The 24,619-nt window shown below is 43.5% G+C and overlaps 1 protein-coding gene across 2 annotated transcripts in view; it reads left to right on the plus strand.

The window, feature by feature from the left end:
* The window catches only part of zcchc7 (zinc finger, CCHC domain containing 7), a 47,073-nt gene that overhangs the window by 9,211 nt on the left and 13,243 nt on the right, over nt 1–24,619 (plus strand). For both annotated transcript variants that reach the window (XM_035145860.2, XM_035145867.2), the window contains exons 4-7: nt 19,279–19,331; nt 19,718–19,855; nt 19,955–20,125; nt 22,459–22,494. In XM_035145860.2, the coding sequence (XP_035001751.1) occupies nt 19,279–19,331; nt 19,718–19,855; nt 19,955–20,125; nt 22,459–22,494 (398 nt within the window). The remainder of the gene's footprint in view (nt 1–19,278; nt 19,332–19,717; nt 19,856–19,954; nt 20,126–22,458; nt 22,495–24,619) is intronic.

The following is a 24,619-nucleotide window of genomic DNA, read 5'->3' on the forward strand; positions in this document are numbered from 1 at the left end:
AAACCCCATCTCAGCATCACCATCAAATCACATTCACTACACTTAGTCTCCCCCTCTCCCCCGCAGAAATTGAATCCCTTCATCCTCTTTCTCGGTCTCTCCCTCTCTCCCCTACATGGTGTCACTTGTTCACATACTTTTACAATCTAATCTTTTCTCGCTCCCTCACAATATGTTTTTTATCAAATGCATGGAGACACATACACACACATGTCACAGCCCGAGTGGCTATCTTGTCACCTGGCTGTAAAGAGGCAGCTGCCGGTGGGTTAGATCTGTAGAGACACTGGATAAGGAGAAGAGAAAAGATAGTAGAGAAAAGGGGGATGAGCGAGGGCCGCCTGCCTGTCCGGCAGCCATGCAGCAGCAGCGAGATGGAACAAGAGAGGAAAAAGCAGGGCTTCCCAAAATCCAGCTCAGTGCCTCTCCCACCCGGAGAGGTGTGTGTGTACATGCCTGTGAATGAATACGGGGTGTAGGCGGGGTTCGCTGAAGCTAAACTTGAATCGTAAGTGGTTAAACTTCACTCAGTGGTCACACTTTTTCTTTTTTTCCCCTTCTTTTTTTGTCCCCTCGGTCTTGGTCAGTGCTCACCAAACTTTGCTCGAGGCTTAGAGTCAGCTCTGGCTCACTATCAGGGTGGCCGATCACATCAGAGTGTGTCAGAGAGTGTGTGTGTGTGTGTGTGTGTGTCTGTGTGTGTTTCACTAAAAGTCCTTCGAGAAGAAGAGTGTGTTTGTACCAAAAGGTTAGCTAGCTCTCTCCCAGAGGAGGAAGGTAAGCTCTGCTCTTCTCTGCTCTGCTCTTCTATTCTCTGCTCTTCTCTTCTAAAGAAGCCGTGGTACGAGTGTTTTCTCTCCGGAGCTTCATGTGTGTTCTCTTCAGACCTCAGTTGGCCTTTGTATATTTTCAGGTGTGTATCATTGTTAGTTAAATGCCACTGTACAGTTCAGAACAAGTGAAATATGGATTTAGTTTGTGTTTGTGCTCTGATTATGAGTGAAAGTGTGTGTTTATGTTCAGGGCATCGGGATTATAAAATGAGATTACAGTGGCATGTTGGTTGCCACACTAGGCCTGTGTGTGTCTGTGTGTGTGTTTCTGTGTGTGTGTTGTGGGTGTGTGGGTGGGCGGGTAGGCGCTGCAGAAGGGAGGCATGGATAGGATCAGCTCTTATCTTGGCTGCCCAGTGCCACACGAGGTGTAACGCCACACCCACACTACCACACAGTGTGTTTGAACAGACACACACACACAAATACACACACACGCACACACACACACACACTCACCATGTAATCGCTGTGCCATAGTTTGACTTGTATTATCCAGTTTTTACAGCGGTCATGCAAATTAGATGAGGCTACTCAGTACGCCTAATATTGGCGCGTGCAAAATAAATCGTATAAATTCAGTTGTAATCTGGAAAATGAAACAGCAGTTTGTTAGTGGGCTGCAGCCTCCGTTATGTTGTGTCCTTTCAGTTTCTTTGTGTCTCAACGTCAGAAAAAATTTGGCCATTTGAAAAGATGTGATTTTGATATTAGTGATGATTATATTTGGCTGAAGATGACATTCGGTCATTTGCCTTTTTTTGGTTTGACGTGGTCATTAGTACGTGATGAGTACCGTGAACTCAACCTTCACTAATAGTATGAAGGAAGTGTCATTTTCTCATTTCACTCTTGTTACTCTTTTTAGTTCATCGCTGAACAGATTCACTGTCAATTCAGTTGCAGCTATTGTTTCATCCCTCTTTTAACCTTCCATAGAATTTCCCTGTGTTTTCCTCATGAAGGAGGAATTAGAAATTTAGCTCAAACCCGAAGGAATTTGAAGTAACACTTGAGTTTGTGTCCAAAGAAATCTGTGTGGAAGGACGGACAGCGGGGTTCAGCACCACACAGAGGAAGAGAAAGAGATGAGAGCGGGTAAGCCAAAGTGGAAGAGACAGGCCTTGAAAAGGAGCGGCCACGGTGTTGCTGTCAGTCAGGCCCAGTTTGTCTCCAGGCTAAGATCTCAGAACGGCTCGAACACGACGGGATCTCTGTCTGCACATCCAGCGCTGTCTGTCTGCGCCGCCCGTGTGTAGCTGATCTTTCCACAGTCGAACTCGCTCGTGGCGAAAAAAGACCGCCGATCTGGTTGCCACGCCAAGTTCTTTGAGTGAAATGAAACTGCTGTTAATCCCTTTGAAATTGGCAACATGTCGGCAACATTTAAATTAGTTTCTTCGGAAGCATGAAAGTTGTTAAATTTTGAGTTGTGATGATGTTGTGAAGGATCGGTTCTAAAATGAATTTGTGTTCATTGGATTGGTGTAAGGTTTTTCTTCATGATTCTGGTCAAATGTGAAACTGAACAATGTGATACAGGCCAAAAAGGTTTATTTTACATAATTCCCAAAATTACATTTAATAAGGTTGAATGTATGATTTATTTATCTCAACCATTTTCTTCCTCTCACTTTCAAATGGTAGATTTACCATCCTGCCCTTAGCTGTTGCAGACATTTTCTATATTTAGCCGTTGCTCTGTTGCAGAGAGGTCTCATGTCTCTTCTGCGTTGAAATGCAGACTTTATTTATTTCTGTGCATCTGGAAGGGATGAGACATCCTGTGTGAAAGTAATCATTGTCAAAATAATCTATGAAAATTTCTCTCTTTTTTTACTTGGAACACCCACAGACATCTGTGGTCGCTGCTGCAGGTGCTCATTTGTATTAAAGTTCACTGTTTGCTCTTTACAGTAAGTGACGGAAAGCATTTAAATATAATCCAGTAGAAAGCAGTTTGGTTAAGTTAACACACACACACACACCCACACACCCACACGTATCTCGGCTTTAGTTGCTTTAAAACTGGCATCCATCGGTCGATGGACAGCATTTAGGTTTTGATTTTAAGTTAAGTTTAACATTCTAATAATGATTTATATTATATATAAATATATATGTTTTATCTTATATATAAATCTTATCAAAGATGTTTATTATTGACTGTGGACTTGTCTAATATTTTCTGTTGTGGAAATGAAAAAACATTGTTGAGTGAAAGTGAAGGTGTGGTGTGAGGTTTGATGTTGTGTGTGTTGGGGTGTGAAGGTGTGTGTATATCCAAAGACAAGTTTGTGTGTGTGTGTGTGTGAGATGGTGTCTGCCTCACCACGCCTGAGGTGAACCCAATAACCGTGCCTGGGCCCACTGGAACACAGTTTCACCGTCTTTAGTTCCGAATAGAGAAAGAATGTGACGTTAAATGAAATAGTCTTCAACATGTTGCGGTTTTTATGTGCCGCTATGTTTTTAGATTTAAAAATATCAACTGTTCTGACAAAGGTGGCAGGCTGGTCAGGTATTTTAACAAATTTCTTTACTTTAGTGAAAGCGCACAACCTCACGTTCACAGTAACTGTAGCCCGGAGAAAGAGGTAATAAACTGGAGACCAGAGGGTCCCTACTGTAGTTTTGTGTGTGTGTGTGTGTGTGTGTGTGTGTGTGTGTGTGTGTGTGTGTGTGTGTGTGTGTGTGTGTGTGTGTGTGTGTGTGTGTGTGTGTGTGTGTGGGAGAGAGAGAGGGGGTAGATTAGGATCCTCACTCTTCTGCTTTAACCTTTATTTAACCAGGGTATCCCATTGAGAGCAAGAATCTCTTTTGTAAGGAGACCTGCAGCAGACATTGTGCCCTGAAGCTACAGGATAAGGCAGCTAGACGTGTGTGTGCTAGACGTGTGTGTGTGTGTGCGCCGCGCCCACACACACACACACTCATGTATGATTAAATAAAACTTCTAAAGCTCAACACCTTAATCCCACACTGCATGTGCTGCATGGTGGACAGCACATATGAGACTATAACAGTATTTTAAATATCACAGTATTGTATTTCTCTTTTTTTCTCATCTCCCCATCTCCCCATTTTCTCTTTCTTGTGCATTTTCCCCACCAGCAGACCTGAGAGGACAGGAGGGAAGGGACGAAGAGGAGACCAGTGGAGGGAAAAAATGTCAATTACAATTACCAATAATAATCATTATAATTAAGCAATCACTTAATAGGAAATCAAATTATTGTGGGGGGTGACAGAGAGACAGAGGGAAGTCCCGTGGGACTGTATTAATTTCTGCTCTTTTATTTGGCCGGAGAACTTTTCGCTTATTGTCTTTCCTTGGCTTTTGGGCAGGGAGGGGTCGTTGAGAGGGCTTTATTAACTGGTAGCCTAGGGTGGTGATATTTTTTTTTCTTTTTTGGGCAACAGAGGAGTTGAGGGGAAGGGGTTGGAGGGATATGTATTAATATTAATACGTATTTGGGATGAGGAACAGGAGGAAGAGGGGCGAGAGGGATGGGAGGTTGCGTGGGGGATGCAGCAAAGGCAGTAATGGATGGATCCACAAAATCACACCTTCCCCATTGGCCTCGATCTTCTGAGAGCTGTTTTGCAATCAGAAGTTCAGTTAAACAGTCAACAGGATAAGAGGGAGAACAAGAAACACACAAAAGACACACATTTAGGGTTAGAACACCCACTCCAGTATGCAAAGGGTTGCCTAATAATAGCGAGGCAATGTTTTTCACAAGGCCCCCAGAGGACGATGTGTGTGTGTGTGTGTGTGTGTATTTGGCAGTGTAGCACACAGACACACAAGTATGCCTGTTTAGCAGCTTCCTCTCCAGAGGCTCCTGGCAGTGTGTGCGTGGCCATTCCAAGGCTTCTCCCCATGTCTCTTAATTAAGGTGCTGTTCAGACAGAGACCAGCTGGGCCTGGTCTGGCCGAGCTGGCACTCACCACCATTTTAGTCAATCCCGCTCTTCCCTCGTCCTCCTGTCTTTTTCTTTCTATTTCCCTCCATCTTTTCTCTCCCTTCTTCATTGATTTATTTTCCGTTTGTTCTCTTGATTGAATTCAGATTCTTACAAATTGTCATGTACCCTTTCACCACTGTAATTCAATGCCTATACTCGACCTGTTTACGACACGTGTAAAGCTTAACTGGTTGACCTTTCCATTACACCTACCTTCAGTAAAGCAGTAATTAGGAGTCCCATTAGGATCAGAGAGATTTCCAGTTAATATTCCCTTAAATACCAGGATTTACGTGTTTGGTATGGTGGAACGTGCTGAATACTCAAGCGGTTGTCAACGGAGATAAATGGCAAATCACAACAGTTAAGTCGGCAACTGTTTCTTTTCAGACAAGGCCCATATCTGGAAAAAGGTCATATATGTAAAAAGATATGTAGCAGTGATATCACCAGTTGTTTGAAGAATCAGATTAACAAGGATTTTCAGTTGGTTTCATACTATTCTTTCCTTATATTTACTATTCACCAAATATAAAAGCATTTGACCGCTTCTCTGATTTTGCTTCCGTGGTAACCTTTCCTTTTTGGCCTGTGTTGAATATTTCAGAAAAGAATACATGTGCGTGATATTGAATGAAAGGATTTTAATGCGGCTATGAGGGGAAAGTGATTCATCGGCGTGATCTCCTGCAGATTTTATAGACGAGCAGATACTGAGGGTAACTATACCCGCACCTTTCTTCCCCAAACCCTGCAGCTTCACCCCTCCCTCCCTCCCTCCATCCCTCCATGCTCCCACTCCCATTCCCAACCATCCTTCCATGCAACATGAGCAAACCCTGGTTACGTGGCAGTTACTACGCCCGGCCCTGTGGCTCGGGATTGATGCTGTAGGGTTGCCTCTGCTAATGTAGCTTCTTTCTGAGATTAGCTGGAGATGTCACACAGATGAGGGTGAGCACTGTGTCCTCGTTCTCCCTATTTAGACGTCCACCAGAGAGGCTTGATGTGTGAATGTGATATATGGTGGTTTATCGGTGGGGTAAGTTCCCTGTGTCGGATAAATAACCCAGAACTGGTCCGACTCGGTCACCTAACACATCTGTGTGCCTGTTTTTTAATAACATTGTGTCCGTGAGTGAAGTTTGTTTTTTGCTGGTGCGCGTGTCCCTGCGCGCACACACACACACATGCCTGTGCATTAGCACACCTAGGCTGCCCCTTTATCCGAGGGATTATGGTTAAATGGAATGCTGAGATTCTGGCAGCGAGCGAGCGATAAAGCTGAAGTCGGCGTTGGGAGAGAAAATTAATTATTGAGGATAAAATCAGAGTGAAGGAGATAGTTACCGACTCGTTGGGGAGTTTAGTCATTGATATTTCAGCGCAGGCTTCCAGACAACACGCAGAGTTCATCACACCCTTAATGTGAGACCACTTTTGTGTGTTTCTGAGTGTGTGTGCATGAAGCTACGAGCAGGGCTTTGCAAACTCTTAAAGGTACTGGTCAGACGGTATTTTGTGCAGTCTTCACATTCACTGATTAAGTGTTATTTTTAATCTGGATTAGCTGGAATGTCCTCAAGGTTTCCTGCAGCTCCAGGTTTCTCCTTCGAGTATTGAAACTTCACAGCGGTTATTCATTATTGTCTTGTATTTATCATCTGCAATTTATTTCTGAAATATGTATATATACTTGTTACTTTATTCATTTAAATCTGAACAAGATTTTCTGTCTTCCCAGAAAAAATAAATCAATTTAAAAACAAATTAGAATTTTCTTTTTTTATTTGAGATAATCCTATTAACTCTTGATCAAGGTGGGTTTCTGAATTTCCGTGCCTACTGAATTAAAACGTATTAAATGGCAGCTGCAGTAAATAAGAAATAGAAGTACTTTGTTTAGTTTTGCTACCTCTTAGCAGATTTAAATGTACTTAAAGCTAAAGAAAGATAGGTGTTTTTTTTATTATATATATTTGTTTCTACCCTTCAGAGATGTACGGTGTAATGATGAATTTGTTCTAAAACATGTATTTTATATAGGAAACTACGACGTATTGTACAAGTAAAGAAATTCAAGAAACTTCAAGTATATATTTTGGGTACACGAGGAAAGAAATCTGTGTTGAATGTTCAGACAGGTTGGGATTCAAGAAACGTACAGTAACAAATATCCAAACTGCACCAGCATTCAATTATATAATTTCATTGTTTTAATACTGTGTGATATTCTCACCGTCTACAAAATATTTTTTCTTAAGCAACACTCTACCACCACCTTGACGTGTGAGTCTGCTTTTTCTTTTTCTGTGGTTTTGCTTTTATATTTTTCTTCTTTGTGCCAAGCTCTTGTTTCGCTAATCAGACCAAAATAAACCTAAATGCATAAAGTTGCAGTAGATTTATCGACAGTTCTTGCGTGTAACTATGGTTTTTACACCACGCATATGAAAATGAGCCAACAAATTGGACTCTTGTTTTAGATTCTTACATGGTCACTGCTAAAAACATCTGCTCCGAACAAATAACTGTCTTTGACTTTACCTACACATTTGTGTGTGTGTGCGCTCGCTTGTTTGACCGTGTGCATGTGCAGGTGAGCGCATGTCTGTCCTCTGACTGCAGACTGATCAATAGTAATTGGGTTGAGTGTCTCAAGCCTGTTTCTTCCCTTTGTACTGTGGCCCTTTTGTAGGCTGACACCGGGCCAGAAGAGAGAGGGGGACAGTGGGGAGGAAGAAAAGGAAGAAAGAAAGGGGGGGGGGTTTAGAGAAAATGGCGGATGTTTGCAAGTCGACGAGCATGACCGACTCCCTCAACCAAATCTCCGGATATTTATTCAGCATTACTCACTAATCTAAAAAAATCTTCCTCCCTTTCTGTCTCTCTCTCTCCTTTCTTTTCATTCATGCTTCACACTGGAGTGATGTGTGTGGGGACACTGTAGGATGCTGTCTAAGAGTTATGATAAAACAGACGGATAACTTGTTCAGATATTAACAGGCTGCTCACCTCTTCGTCTCTTTCTCCTCCTCGCTTACAAACACACTCCCAGAGCATCTCTCCATTCTCCTCTGTTTCTTTTATGACTTCCATAAAAGCAGCGTGTGTTGTGTGAGGGCGGCGAGCTCCAGCGGTATTAGCAGGGAGGCATTAGGCATAAACTCTAAGGTATATTAAAGCAACGGCCCTGTTGTTCATATAAACACACAAATTCAATTTAGCCTGCCCCACGGGGAATGGGATTTCAGCAGCTACCGAGAACAAGAGGGAGGGAGGGTGGGAGAGGAGGCATGAGTATTGGATGAGGTAAGTCGAGAAGAGGTGGGATGAAGGGATCTCGGGCTGTGGAGAAGGCAAGGTGAGGGAATAAGAGAGAGAGGGCATTGAGGAGAAAGAGAAGCAGAGGTCGGGCAGAGATCCAGAGCTTGGCGTATGGGAGTGGCGTGGTGGCTAGTTGCAGGAATGCATTATTTTTGTTGTATTAGCTACCATGACGCAAGCACCTCTGTGTTTGTGTACGTGCGGGCATGCAGAGATGAAACACACACACACACACACACACACACACACACACACTCGCGCACACACTCGCACTCAAAAACCCCACACCCTGGAAGGCAGAGGGGCTGCCAGTGTCTGCAGCACTGCACGCTTGGACAGAGCGTTCTGTGGGAAACCCTACAGTTATATTATTCAATCCAAATTCAAATGGGCTTGTCAGGGAAGCTCCTGCTTTTTATTACCTGTCAGAAAAACCAAGGGATGGACGGTGCAGAGGGGAGCAAATTAAACGACAGTAAATAAGACCCCTATCTCTCGACTCTCCCCCCCCCGCCATTCTTCCCTTCCTCCCTGCACAATATTTTGGAGACTCTGACAGCATGTGTTTGTTCGACTCCATCTCTAGTTTACCTTTCTTTCACCTGCCAATCAGATGCAGGAAGGCCTAATTATTTTGTTCATCACTGAATACCATCTCCTGTCACGATGGAATCGACTGAGCCAAGCACTGGATTTGATATTGAAGGAAAAGTCGGTCAGACGTTCATTGGGAAATTGAAGGAAGGAATGAACGGAGAAAGGGGGGGGAGAGAAAGCCATAAGGATGAACCGTGCATGTGGAGAAGTGATGGCTGAGTGTGGTATATCCTCACACACCCTGAACACCCCAAACAGCTTCGTCCCGTCAGCCAGGCATAACCTCTGCCATCTGGCCATCCCTCCTCCTCCTCCTCCCTTCCTCCTCTCTCCTTTTCAACCTCTTCCTCCTCTCCCCCCCAGAACCTTCCTGGAGAAATCAAACTTTTACCCACTCTCACTGTCAGATGGCATTCAGAGAGATGTGGGGTGTTTACCTTGAGAGTCAAAGGGATGTTCCACTACCTGTGACAAGAGGAGGAGTATAGGAGGGTCAGCGGCCGAAGCTTGAATTCTCTCAATTCATATTGAGCATCGACAATGTGGATTTAATCAGTGCCGTCTATTCTTCTCTCACACACACACTCATCACTAATCTTTAGTCACTCGAGAGAACTGGAAAAAAGGCTGAATGCCACAGTGTAGCCAGTTACCAGGTTCAACCCGATTGTGTGACTTCAGTATTCGTATCTGCTGCATTTCAATATCTTCAATGACTGGTACTTTTTTGGTCTGAGCTTCATAAATCAACCTTCAATTATCAGGCGTCCTCATACTTTCACACACACTCCCTCAACATATTTGTCAATATCAACACTGATCACCACATTATGATCGATACTTTCCTGAAATTGGTAAAATCACGAGATTCATTCAAACACACAAACACACACCACACACACACACACCACACACAACACACACACACACACACACACACACACACACAGTGACATAGGCCACATAGGCCACATTTGTGTAGACAGACTGGGTAAAAACAACCTAACTTGGTCTTTGGGAACAGAAATGTCCTACGAGTTTGTTTGTATAGAGCGGGGAGGTGAGATCCGTTCTGAGATCTGATCACGAGACGCATGTGGGGCCACATTTTAATGTCAGGTGTGAACGCACGCACTCAAAGCAGTCCACTTGTGATCAGATCACAAAAAACACATGTTGCTACCAGGTGTGTTCAGGGCGTGGGTGGTCAGTTCTCAAATGCGTCCTCGATGCGTCATGGGTGTCCACAAGCTGTCCACTTGTGATCAGATCATCTGAAACGAATGTTAACACCGGGTCTGAGCAGGGCCACACAGACTGTGAAAAAAGGGCCAGACTCTAACTGGGCATAGTTTGGTTCATGGTCAGAACTTAAAACCCCGAGCCCACCAGGGCCTCCCAATATTTTTGACAAATGCTATTAACAAATGATGATTTAAAGACCTAATCTTTAGATGACTTATTAGCATAATAATAATAACTAGTTGCAGTCCTAAATGGGTAATATTTTTTTTGTTTCCATTCTCTCACAAAACTGCTGCCAACTTCCAAATTTGCCAGGTAAAAAGGAAAGCTGGATGCAGTTATGAACTGTATTCGAATCAGGCGATATGGGAGCCATATTAGGAGCTCCACGTCTAATCCTTTATTGTTCTTTGTCTGTCCTCTGTCCCACATAGGGGCCGCTCTAATTAAAGACTAATAATTGTATTGTTTTATAAAGCCTACAGAGACAGAGATTCTGCTCTTCAATCATTCACTCTCTCTAATGTACCCTGCCCATGGAGGGCTATCTCGCTTTATGAAGTCTAGAACACACTGTGAGTGACTGTTTTGGGTGGGGTGGGGGTGTGTGGGTGTGTGTGTGTGTGTGTGTGTGTGTGTGTGTGTGTGTGTGAGAGAGAGAGAGAGAGCTGTGCGGCATACAGTAGGAGGAAGAAGGAAAAAGCCAAATCTAAATTAAAACTTTAAAGCACCATTATTTAATTACCCCAAAGGCTGAGGATTTGAAGGATTGAAATGTGTGTGTGTGTGTGTGTCTCCTCATGCAAATGTTTGCTTCTGTCCAGGATTATTTCAGTTTTTCAATTTGCCCTTTCTCGTGTGTGTGTGTGTGTGTGTGTGTGTGTGTGTGTGTGTGTGTGTGTGTGTGTGTGTGTGTGTGTGTGTGTGTGTGTGTGTGTGTGTGTGTGTGTGTGTGTGTGTGTGTGTGTGTCGTGTCCACAGTGTAACCCTTTTATTGGTTGCCCTCTCTTGTTGCCCCTCCTTCACCTCTACCCTTTCACTGACACTAACACACACACCCATGCACGCATGCATGCTGAAGCGCCCGCAGATAAAAAGGCATTATGTTAAATTCCACTTAATGACAAATTTTTAATTTGGGGAACAGATTCCGGTGAATGGAGCTTAATTACCGGGGCCAAAGATCCCTCAGAAAAATAACCCCCACGATGTGCCCAACCTGCCCGATAATGGAGCGCTCCACAAATACCTCAGATAAACCACCAGCGTTTATCTACCCCTCCCTCCCCCGCTTTCTCTCTCTGTATAATAACAAAAATAACAATCATGAAAATTCTATCTGCCTCCCAGCCCCCGTCACCCCACTTCCCTCTCCCGCCTTTCCGCCCTCCCGCCCACTGCCTGGCTCACTCCCGCAGGAGGAAATTCATCAAAATGAAATTGAGGTTGCAACTCACTGGTTTTATTAAAATATATTTGCCCCTTTCAGATGTTGTGTGTTGGTGTGTTTCGCTTTAGAAGACAAAAGGGACACCAGCAATAATTTGGTCAGTGTTATCAGCGTTTTTTATTTGTCGGTGTACACAAGTATGACTATGGCCTTAATACACAAACACTTGTTGCCTGGTAGGCTGCTCTGCCAACGTACTGCATTAGGATAACACTTAAAAAGCACCTCGATGCAAATGGGCACATGGAATAAAACATGGGGCCAGTGATACATTAGAATGACTTTTTCCAAATGTGGATGACTGTATAAAATTGTACTCTTTTAAAACTTTCAACTCACAAGTATAAATGGGATAAACTTCGGTTGTGACTTACAATTTTCTTTATCACTTTGCCTTAGAAGATTATCCGTAATTCAGAGATAGATCACTTAAAACAAAGAAGCAACAAATCCTCACATATTTTAGAAGCCTTGATACAGTAGATTTGACCTTGTTTTTCCTTTTGAAAATACACAAATGATTAATTGATGTCTAAAAAAAATTCCATAATTCCATAATTAATTATTTTATAAACGAATGGTTGGGTTTCTACAATTTAACTGCGAGTCATCTTGAATTATAAACATTTTAATATTATTGTTTTGTATTATGATGGATATCAAATGTGCGCAGGCTATATCCAAGAGCGGGTTTATTAAGTCCTGATTTCACAGCCCTGATTAGTTTTTGTGATCTTCAGGTTGATTTCATGTTCAAAACCATTCAAGTCAAAGTCTGAGTCACTGTTTTAATCTGATTCTGAGTCGTCGTTTGATCAATATGACTGTAAAATTGCCCATTATCGAAAATCTTTATCTTTTGTCCTTTTAATGTGTCATTGGCACAACCCATCCAAGCATGTTTAGGGAAAGTAAAAAAATCGGATTTTTTGAACATGGATGGATGATCGGTGAGACCAGCAGAACTGGTCATGTGTCAGGACTGAGTGTTTAATTAGAAGCACTCTGATTATCAACAGATAGATTGCGATACATTTTGCTCCTGAATTGAACAACTACATGAAACGCGCAGTTAACGGATATTAAAAAGACTCAATGATTACCTGTCTTTTGTCAACCCTGCAGACTGGTTTTGAATAACTTGAACAGGATTCCACTGTAATCTCTCTCTCTCTCTCACACACACACACACAAACACACACACACACACGGCATCGCTCACTTTTCTTGGCCTTCTCTGGTCCCTGTTGTTGTGTACCCTGATTGGACCATGTGGTTGCCATGCGGTTGCCAGGCCGCGCCCCTGCTGTGTGGTAATTGGTGTCTGTGGTGTTGCCGCGTGGCGACGGTGCTTTGACTGACAGGTTTGGCCACCTGCCCTGCCCCGGCTGCCAACATGGCGTGGAAGGGGGTGAAGGGGAATGGGGGAGGAGGTGGCACGGGCTGGCAGGGGTGAACGCTCAACATGTCACGGGCTGGAGGGTGGAGGGGGGGGTTGGATAACGAGGGACCGCTGCGATGAAATATGTGATGGCCGAACACAGGGCCGATTCAACAGGGACCAGGGTGATGGCATCTGCTTGTATTTCACTTATTCACCAAGCTGCAATTGAAAAAAATATGGTAAAATCACCTCATTTTCTCATTAAACCTTAGGTTATAAAAAATTCTCTGTTTTACACAGTATGTCTTCTATGCTCTTGTCGTAATCAAGACCGAGTTCTGCTGCCCAAGGTTGTTGGACTTTTCTAAACATAGCTCACTTGAGGCCAGTGAGACGAGAACAGGCTAAACAAACTCTAAATATGAAATGTTTGTAATGTTTTTGTTCATGTCGTAATATTTGTGCTCACATTAACAAACTGTTAAAAAGATCAGGGTTTGGGCCTTGAGATAATTGTCAGTATCTTGAAGCTCTTTTTTTTTTACCTCCGCCAAGGAAGTTATGTTTTCACGACTTCACGTCTGTTTGTCTCTTACTTACACAAAAACTACTAAACCAATTTCGACAAAACATGGTGGACATATGTGGTAAGGGTCAGGGAAGAACCCATTCAATTTTGGTGTTGATCCTGATCAGGTGGCGTATCCAGGGATTTTGTTTTTCTTTGACATTATGAGATAGGGTGTATTTTGATGTTTTCACCAATTTCCAAGAGAACAATTCATGGATCTGTTGGGCCTTGGCGGAGGTATGCGCTCTACTGAGTGCTATTCTAGTTTCATATCTGTAGCCCTCAGAGGTGTTTTTCCTTTTTTCCAGACAGTTGGACGATTTCCCTCTTGTGAATGAAGCAAGTATTTGGAAATGGATTTTAGTTGTTCCTTGGCGGTTGGACTCTTTGTCTCACCTTCTGTGTCTAACAGAGAGATCAGTGCAGGCAAAGAAATAGCATGAAATGAAGCTAAATGAAATCTGCTGCTTTAATCTATAATGGGCCTGTAAAGCTATTGATCTATGTCCTGCATGGTGAACATCTATACACACTCTCATGCACTCCGACAGTCTATCTCTCTCCCTCTTGGTCTGCATATCATTTCATCCTCTCTCTCTCTCTCTCTAATTTGCCCCCCACTCCTCCACTGTCTTCCACCATTAATTCCTCAAGCCCTTCCTCTGTACCTGGATGCTGTTCACTGTCCAGCGGGCTTCAGACTCTGCCAGCCTCTCTTTTCTCGTGTTGTAATGTGATCGGCCCATTCATTTTCAACACCTCCTCCTCTTCCTCTCTTCCTAAACCCTCTCATCTCTTCCTCTCACTTGTCCTCCTGCTCTCGTTGCTTTTGTGTTTTACACCCTCGACCAGACTTTAATGTCACACAAAAGAGCGGAGTTGAAGAAAAGCTGCTTCTCTGCGTGCGTCTGACTTAGCCAACCTTTTGGTGTGTTTAACCTTGCAGAGGGCAAGGTTCTAGGGCAAGGGTGATGTCACAAAGGAAGCATTTTTTTTCCTACACACACACACACACACACACACACACACACACACACACACACACACACACACACACACACACACACACACACACACACAGAGAGCTTGCACACTCCCTCCCACCCTCACCATTGTCATGTATAGTGTTGCTAATCCGGCCCTGTCGCTTCAGTATCAAACATAACCTCTATTTGGGGGGCAAGGCCTCTCTTTCACTCCCATTTTGTGTGTGTTTGTGTGTGCGCGCTGGTTGGTGTGTTAATGGGCCCGGTCAACAGCGTGGTACAATGGGCGGGCTGGCTGGGGATGCCTGTTTAAGTGTCAGGAGATGGAAAGAGGGAGAGGGGCAAGGCAGGCCAAGACCAAGGTTTTGATGTTGCTAAGACAGAGGGGAGAACAGCTTGTCGATGACACACCACACACACAGCTAAGGAAAGTGGTTTGTAGCTACAGCCAAAGGTTGTTGTCAGAAAAGACTGACATATTAAAGGATGGGTGTGTACCTCAACGTTCTCAATCCCGTCCTTGGGTTATCAGACTCAAACCGCCCTGTCTGGACCTTGTCCCGTGAGAAGGATGTTCCTCATGGTCCCCTAACATTTCTGTGTGTGTGTGTGTGTGTGTGTGTGTGTGTCTCTGTGTCTTACCCCAGGAGAGCCGGGTGTTCATGGTTCATTAGCCACACGTACACTTCCGTTCTGTTCTCACTGGTACAAGGGACAAATTCAAAGCGCGCACACCCACACACACACACACCCACACACCCACACACAGGCTCCCCCTCACACACGCTCACCCACACCCAATTCCTCTGTTTTGTTCTGTTCTGCCGGCTCTGATGAACTGGCACGCAGCCTCCTCCCCTCTCCTCCTCATCTCCTAGTAATCAGGGTACCTATGAGACTGACAGGTAGCATCTGTCGCCTTCTCTCCCTTGATCCTTCTCTCCCTCTCTGCTTTTCTTCGTCTCCCCCTCTTCTTCACCATTGTGTCGAATTCCCCTCGACGGCGGAGTGATGTGATAATGTGCGAGTTGTCCCGTAGAATCGAAATATGTGAAAACCGGCAACTGGAATGCGAAAGAATATTTTTCGAAGATTTTTAGGAGAGGACTCCGACACAGTTGGAGACTCTGATGTTTTTGGTCACATCTGTTATCTGTTGTCGTTTTACAGAGCGGCTGAGGCTTTGTTCCATGGCTCCTCCAGTCCGCTTATCGAAGTGTCCTTGAGCAAGATACTGAACCCCAAATTGACTCCGATGGTTAAATTGTAGTGTAAAGCGCTTTGAGCTGTTATTAAAACTAAAAAAGCACTACATAAATAAGTCCCATTACTATTTACAATCTTTAGAGTGCTAGGAAGACTTTGCCATTGGATCTTTTAAAATGTAGCATTTGCAGTCAACATGGCGGAGGCCTCTCGAGTGCGTTCAGCTGCTCGGTGAAGCTGCTGCCATCTGCTTATTCAGCTCCAGACACCTTCAGATCTGTTGGGCCACGATGGAGTGAGCGGCTCTGATGGTTTGGTCTTGAACAGGGCCTCAAGGATGATTAGCATATTTTCACCCAGCGTACAGACAACGGCAACCCCCCCCCCCCAACCGCCCTCTCCTCTTTTCCACCTCCACCCCCCATGTGTTTGATTCCTCGGCCGTGACAAAGGCTTCACCCTTTATCCGTGTGTGTGTTGGTGAGATGGGGGGCCCTTAGATTAAGGGAAAGCTTCCTGCTCTTTATTTGTGGAGTCCCCCCAGGAGACGCTTTGGGAATGACTTTCGTCGAGTCACTAACACACGCACACATGTTCACTTCTACACGCACACCTTTCACCCCTGCCTTTTATTCAAGCTGCCCATTGACTGGGTGCTGGTTGTTGTGTAACACCAACTACCCGTGCACACACACACACACACACACATGCACGCTTACGCACACACACCCCACGAGGCCCCCCACTCTGTTAACATTAGCTGAGAGCTGCGGAGTTTCCCTGCACACAAAATTAAACCGAAGAAGAACTACACTAGAGTAACTCTTACTCTAGACTGACTGTAGAAATACATGCAACTCACATTCATATACATTCTCCTAGTAGGTGGAAAACAGTGGTACTCTACATATTAAATTTAAAGGCATCAGTGAGGTGCAAACAACAACAGGGGAAAGTATTCAACTGGAAATAATGACATGAAACCCTACGTTTGCATACCAACAGGGCTGTGCTGATTGGCTGAGATATATTATGTCTTTTTTTTTTTATACACAACACCTCTGAAAACAAAACAACATGAGAAGGCAGATGGAGCTGGTGCCAACAAACAACTCAATAACAGTATCGCGTGGCAGCTGTTTGTCTATACACTATCAGATATTTCATAATGCAAAGTTATCTGAACTTTGTTAGCCAGTGGTCGGCATTTCTGGATGTAACATGACAACCATCTATTGAACCAACTGAAAGGGAATCATCTTAAGGAGTATGCCCAGTCGATACAACCCCACTCATCTGTATCTCATGAGGTCTCGAAACAAACGTTCATCAGAGCAGTATGAAAAAATCTGAGCAGTAGAAAAGATAAGATACAAACGTTAAACGGATGGATAGAGGGGACTGAGACGTTCACATTCCATCTTCTTATATGGTTCAGTTCAGCACATGATCAGCTAGTGTCTGTAATGCAATATTATGTTGTAAAAGGTGCAAATAGATTCATATCAGGTTCATATTGTCCAGATATTCTCAAAAACAAATTTCGAAAGAGAGAAGAAAGAAAGACTGCAAAAATTGAATTGTGATGTTTCTGGGATGATCTTCTGCCACTTTGGAAGCTGATCATGATGAGCTCATCCAGCCAAACAATTTTAACATCAGCATCATATCGCTCTAAAAGACACTGAAATATTTGGATATTCGAAAATAGCAATAATAACCCGTCGTTCTCCATTTTAAGGTAGACTCATCTATTATGCTGACGGAAAGCTGAAACATTGATTGGTCAATCATCATAAAATTGAAACCGTTTTGATAATGGGTTAAATGTTTTCTACTTGGGAAAATGAGTAGATACGAGAAATTTGTCTAAAGCACGTTTCAGGAACTGTTAGACTCTTTTGCTTTAAGCTAAACCCTCAGCCTTAAGTACATTTAAATGTTTCTATCTGGGGAAAAATACAACAACCCAGAAAGCCCCAAAATGAAACTAAAAGTAAAATTCACCTAAAGTAAAGTCATAAGTTGTCATACGACAGTGGCACTGATTTGCTTGCATTTGTGCATGTGTGTTTTTTGGAGGTGAAGGTCATGGCGGAAAGAAGCCCCATCCAAACAGCAGCCATTTTAATTTGTTTGACAGGGAAGAGAGGTGATAACCTCCCACAGCAGCCGCACACCCCCGGAGGGGGGGGGTTAAAGAGAGGTAGAAAACAAGGAGAGAGAGAGAGAGAAAGCGAAAGCAAAGGAAGGAGGGCTGAGCAGAATTACGATAAGGGGCTGGATGGAGAGAGTCGGGGAAAAAGGAAGAGAGAGAGAGAGGTGGAAAGGAGAGCGTAATATTTGATTATGGCTCAAGGCTGTATGTTTGTCCAAAGGCTAAAGACTGTCAACCAGCTAATCGCAGGGGTCGATGCGAGGGTGTGTCTGCATGTGTTTGTGAAAGCATGTGAGGCTGTGCGGGTCATTGCTATGAGCACATAATTTATGCTGTGTGTGTATGTGCGTGTGTGTGTGTACATTTTGACTTCTGGATGTCAGTTACAGTTCTGTGGGCCTGAGGAGAATACAGTGGTCTCCCTCAGGGTGCTGTTAGTGCCACTCTCATACAGATGTGCTGCGCTGCCACTGTGTCGTTTTCTCTCTCTCTCTCTCTCTCTCTCTCTCTCTCTCTCTCTCTCTCTCTCTCTCTGTCTGTGAGTGTGTGTGTGTGTGTGTGTCCTTCTCTTACAGGAAACTGATCTTACTCCTCAGGGTTTAGACTTCTTTACCGGGCTGATTATTATCTAGAATGTATCAGTTCTTGTTTTTATTGACTCCTGGTTCCATATCTTGCCATATTGTTAAAGTAAGAAAAAAACAGTTGAATGCAAAAATAGATTTATAATTTAGCTAAATCTATTCACAGACATTTGTCTTACTTAGTCACACTTATGAGTCTGGCTCTGCTCTGAATTGATGCTTGTAAATCCACTTGAAGTAATCAGCACATTTATAAAGCATATTTCACTACTAACCCAACACAAGACAAAAAATAAAAATGGCAGCACAGTCACACTCCTCAACTTGGGAAAGATACAGAAGAGCTTTTCATTGACCTATACATTACATTTGTCAATTCCTCTACTTTTGTCGTATGTGGAAGTACTGGATTTCATATTTTGACAAATATCTGAACACTGCCTGACATTTTATATCTTAATCTCTCAACATGTAAAACTATCCAGAGTTTCTTTAGATTCAAAATGAGGAAACAAACTCAGATTTGCACAGTTTTAAAACATAATTCATGGCAGTCATATACCAAGGAGGTGCAAATGTTAAGGTCCAAGTCCTCCAACACAGTCATGCTGTTTGAAAGGGACAAGCAATAAAAGTGCCCCTTACACCGATCAGACAAAAGTGACAGCTCAGCGAACAATAAACTTTTACACTCAGATGGTTTTATCCAAAGCGACTCAATGAAACACAATGTGTTTCTTAAAAATGGAGAAGTGATAAATGGAGTGGCACTTCATTCCAATAATGTGTGTAGTTCTGCCTCCCACGCACTTTTGGTTCTGAATGTTTTTCCTGATTTGTTATATGTACTAGATAAGACCCATTGAGCCTTTTTAATATAAAGCTGCATATTGGCAAACATAAAAAAATAACAGGCAATGAATTTCACAATATTTTAAAAATGCATTTTTTTCTTGTCCTGCCAGATGCTGAAGAAGAGAAGCAGAGCACCTGGGTGGTCTCCGACAAGGACAAGGACGTAAGTGGCAATGAGCTTTATAGTGTGTAAAATACAGTGTGTTCTATGACACTTTGACGTTTTACTAAGTAGTTTGTGCTTATTAAAGACTTATTCTGTATACAAGTGTAAAGAAAGTGCAAGCATATTCAAGGAGTCAAAAATGTTATATTTGTCTCATATATATTAATATATTACTATTGTATTGTGCCAAGTGGTTGATTAAGGTCTATATAAGATTATTAGGTTATAGTAGCAATACGTGAGAAGCGTCACATTTCTATAAAGAATATTTGCTGTAAATAGAGGGTATTGCTGTAATATGTGATTTATAGACTAACATCCAGGTTACTCCATTGAGCCTGAACAACGTGACGTTAATGAGGAGTTAATAATCCATGTTTCAGGCTCAGATCTTCAACAAAGACAAGGGTGCCAGGATAGTGACGCAGCGGGTGCCCAACAGATACTATACTAACAAGAGCGTCCAATGTAGAAACTGCAACAAGACCGGGCATCTCTCCAAGAACTGCCCCGAGCCCAAGGTCAGTTCCACCACACTTTAAGCACAATGATGAGCACAAGTGCGTAAAACCACTAACTTGTGTCTTTTTGTGTATATTTGTGTGTGCGTGTGTTTACAGAAGTTGACATCCTGCTACCTGTGTGGCACCCCCGGCCACATGGCCATTGAGTGTCCCTATAAGCACTGCAACAACTGTGGCTTACCGGGTCACCTGTACGAGTCCTGCAGCGAGAGGCCGTACTGGCACAAACAGTGTCATCGCTGCAGCATGAAGGGACACTTCTTTGACGTGAGTGTAGCGTCCTCTTTTATGAGGTCTGCATATTTACTAAGAAAACCAAGCATGCCTTCATCACAGCAAACGGTAACACATGGCCAAAAGTGGCAAGTAATAAATATAAATAATAATATGCTGCTAAACAATGTTTAATGCTGAGACTGGAAAAGGGTCTCAGCATTAAACATTCAAATTAAGTTGGGAGCACACTATCATGTAAAGAATAACGGTGGGCTACAAAATCCAACCATGTCGAACCCCCGATACATAGTGGGACGCGTGTGTGTCCATTTTGGCACGTAGTCTATTTAACACAGTAGAATTCAACCCCATATAATGGGGACAAACTGGAACATGTGAGGTAAGTGATGAAGGATAATTTAGTTAAACACATTGATTGAAATGCATAGAAAAGATATGGAGGTGCGTGTGTGCGCACTGCAGCCTGTAATCAAGACTAAGACGAGGCACCAAGCATATTTATAAAGTTTGCACCCTGCTTTTATTTCTTTCCTCTTTTCCTCTCACTTACTTTTCCCCTTCTTCTCCCTCCCTTCCCCTCCTCTCCCCCACTTTCTCTCCCAGTAGTAATGAGTGACCGGGGTCAGCACACGCTGCTGTTCACATTAATTGATACACTTCAGCAATTACAGCTTATTTATGTCTCTGCCATGCTGCATATTCCAGCTGTGGGCTCGTGTGTGTGTGTGTGTGTGTGTGTGTGTGTGTGTATTGACACTGAAGGGTGAATCTAATGACCATCAATGACAATTATCCCACCGCAACGTTCATTACCTTGCCCATTTACACTAATGCCATAGAATGGAAAACCCTGTGTGTATGTAAGGGCCTGTCTGTATTCTCTCTCTCTCTCTCTCTCTCTCTCTCTCTCTCTCTCTCTCTCTCTCTCTCTCTCAGTCATGTACTGTTCTCTGTGTAATGGATGAGTAACCAGGTGAACACCAGAGGGAGAGGGGAGACCAGGACACAGCCCTCTTTCGTTCTTTCTTTCTTTCTCTCTCTCGTTTTCTCTCTCACCTATTCTTCCTCACCTCTTCGTCCAGATTCTCTTGTCCACCCCCCCACACTGTCTTTTGAATATCGTTTTCAGCAGCAAACAAAGGTGCATAGTTGTGTGGTATTATAATTACCCTTTTCTTGGAACGCATAACTCCCCCCCCCCCTTACACTCACAAATTACACTGTATGTCTTAGTGTGTGTGTTCGAGAGATAGAAAGAGAGTCAGGTCTCTGTCCCCTGGGTCTTTCTGTGTCTCTCATTAAAGACAGACGGTTGACGGAGCGCGAGTGTGTCGCTCGCCTCGCCTGTCGCCCTCGACAACAACACTCTACCCCGGCGGACTGGAGGGAGAGGGAAGACGGGAGGGAGCGGGTGTGGGTGGAGTGGAGGGGGGTTGTTGAAGAAAAGAAAGCTAGATGAGAGGTGGAGGAAGATACAGCTGTCGAAATTCATATTTGTCCATCTCTGTATTCAAATCTGAACAGTCCAAATTAAACCAGAAAACCTGCCTCCCATTCTGTACAGGCGGTTTAAAGGCCACAATTTGAACAAGCACTATAGTCCAAAATAGTCAGTGAATTTGCACCGCATGCAAATTTCTATAGGAACTTGTTTAGGGTGTGCAAGAGAGAACTAAACGCACGGAGCAGGCTTAAATCTCCCTCTCCTCCTCTCTCTCCTTCTGTCTCTCTCACTCAGTAGGTGTGTAAGTAGATAAATCTCGTTGCCTGCGGCGACTGCGGCATTTTCAATTTCCCAGTGGGAAGTGGTGGCGGTTGGGAAAGGATGTCGGAACGCTTAAGGAACAGCATGGCGAAGCCCCGGAGATAATGCTTTAGCCACAGCGCGACAAAACGACTGACTGCCTTACTTACTGACTGTTTGAGTGAGTGACTGCAGAAACACACACGAAGGGGAAACAGACTGAGGAACGACACTGATAAAGGTTTAGTGAGAGACGGGGGGACTTAAAGACTCAGGCAAACAAACAAATAAATCATCATGCTGCTTTTCAGGTTCCTCTTGTCCTCCCTCTCTTCTGTCCTCTTCTGTGTGTCTTAAGAAACTCACTTCTTATCAGCTCCTTCTGTGATCAATTTTATTTTACCACTGTTGAAACAAAAAGTTTACTCTTTAGTCTTTCTTTACTGTCCCATTCATTATATTGAGGCCCACAAGCACACAGCAGACTCTTTAGATATCTTTATTCCCCTCTCTTTAATATTCGTAATTGTTTTTACATGCTCTGTAAAAGTGTGTATTTACACATGTGGGTCTGTTTTTTCTTTCATGTCCTTATCAAGTGTGTGTTTTCTTTTCTCAGGCTTGTCCAGAGATCTGGAGACAGTACCACATCACAGTGAGTAACCAACACTTTCACCTTAGCACTGCTTCTCTTCAGTGTTTCCCTCAGCGCACATGTGCAGAGCTCAGCTGGATGTGGATGTTCTATATTAAAATGTTCTACATAATTAATAGGTGAATAAACTCTGTTTATTTCAGAAATTATGCCTAACTTTAAGTTGAACATATGCATTGGTCATATCGTGGTACATTTGTCAATATAGTCAATTTGTTTGATGTTGTGAACACAGTATGACTTACTGGACATTTGTGTTTTCAAAAAACCTTTATCCTACAAACTGATAGTACAGAAATTTTAAGATGTAAATAATTTAGGTATTCACTTAAGTTGGTGGAAATGTTGAATCTGGAGAGAAGTTATTTTTAGTGTACTTTACAAGGGCCATGCACAACACAACCATTAAGCCAGAGTTGGGTATATAGCTAATTTGAATCTGGAGTCCCTGGGCAGGAAAACATAATATTATAAAATGTTTCCAGACAAACAACCAGTTCCGGAGACATTTCCTTAGCAACACGTGGCCAGTCTGTATAACTTTCACATGAAAAGTCCCACTACACACACACACGGCAAATGATGTTGGAAAAAAGTTTTAAATATGCAGAATCAGTTTAGAGTCAACCTGTGTCAAATTTGGCAAAATCCCACTTGACGTCTAGTTTTCGCACAGTCCCAATTAAAAAGCAGAGAAATGTAAAGGAGGACTGTGGGGCCAGTGGAGGAGGGGGACTAAGCCACCAGCTCAGTGAAAAAGGTCCATTTACAGCCGGTGACACTTCTTAAATCTTTTTTTTTTATTCAGAACGCGCCTCATCAGAAGTTTTTTTTTCAAATCTCATCTTAACCAATAGTATCTCCTGCCGGTTTAATTTATTAACTGAGCTGCTTTGGAAAATGACCCACCAAGGGAGAGAATTATACACGAGTACTGGTTGTGGCGGTTGTGCATTAGTGGGGATAGGCTGCGCTTATCAAAGTAAACACTCCCCACTGATGACCTCAGCGTTCGGAGTGATAACCCTCACCTCACTCTTTCTTTACGCTTCCTCCAGCATCTTCTGCTGTCAGTGGTTTGCGCAGTGTGACAAGGCCTTCACAGATCATTCAGAGTATTAGCGTATAGATGTTCCAAGCAGCCAAAGGACCGAGAGTTTGGGGTTATCGTGAAGGCGAAGGTGTCACCAGATCGCTGAAAATCAATAAGGCAGTTATTGGCTTTGCCCTGTGGCAGCTGATTGAACCATGGCGGAAAAAAACACATCCGGAGATTAAGGAGGTGCCAGGAGTGACGGGAACCTTTTACTCTTTTTAGCTTAATTTTCAACCTAAGTGCACATGTGACATCCATGGTGCTCTCTCTCACTGTGTGTGTTTGTGTGCTTGTGTGTGTGTACGTGTGTGTGTATAAACTGTGTCAAAGAGTAGAAAACTGTGTGACAGTCACATGGACCATATGTCAGCGGGGAGGCATTTGCTTATTTCTGCGCGTGTGTGTGTTAATCCAAAATCTGAAAAGATAACTAGTTTTCTTGGCTGTGTGTGTGTGTGTGTGTGTGTGCGTGTGCGTGTGCGTGCGCATCTGAGCGAGGGGGTGATATAGACCTCAGCCTAAGAGAAAAGAGCAGCTTGTTTGTCAATTAAAAGACGTGATAAAGCATGAAATGGGCTGCCAACGCCACGCGGGACGAGGGAGTGAGAGAGACGGAAGAAGAGTGTGTGTGTTTGCATATATCTTGCCGTGCACTTTGTGAGTGTGTGTGTGTGTGTGTGTGTGTGTGTTGGGGGAGGTCTGTCACTCTCCTCTATGGAGATTAATTAGCAGGGGCTGTCTAATGAAAAGGCAGCATCGTTAGCGCCAGGGTAGCACGGTGGGAGAGACAGAGGGAGGAGGAGGAGGAGGGAGCGGTACAGAGAAGTTCCTGGGGAGACGCTGGCAGAGAGGACGGGAGCCGACTTTAATTGTTGCTCATATGTAGGACAGGGACGCGATATGTTTCACTGTAGGGTTTCACTTCAAACCACAGACGAGAGGAGACCCTGACGAAAGAACAACTGACAAATTTTCTTGGGCCACACATGGGATGATGAAACCTAAATTTTTGCGTGTTTCTCTGTGTGT

The sequence above is a fragment of the Hippoglossus stenolepis genome, chromosome 2 (assembly GCF_022539355.2).
Source record: "Hippoglossus stenolepis isolate QCI-W04-F060 chromosome 2, HSTE1.2, whole genome shotgun sequence".
NCBI classification, from domain to species: Eukaryota; Metazoa; Chordata; class Actinopteri; order Pleuronectiformes; family Pleuronectidae; genus Hippoglossus; species Hippoglossus stenolepis.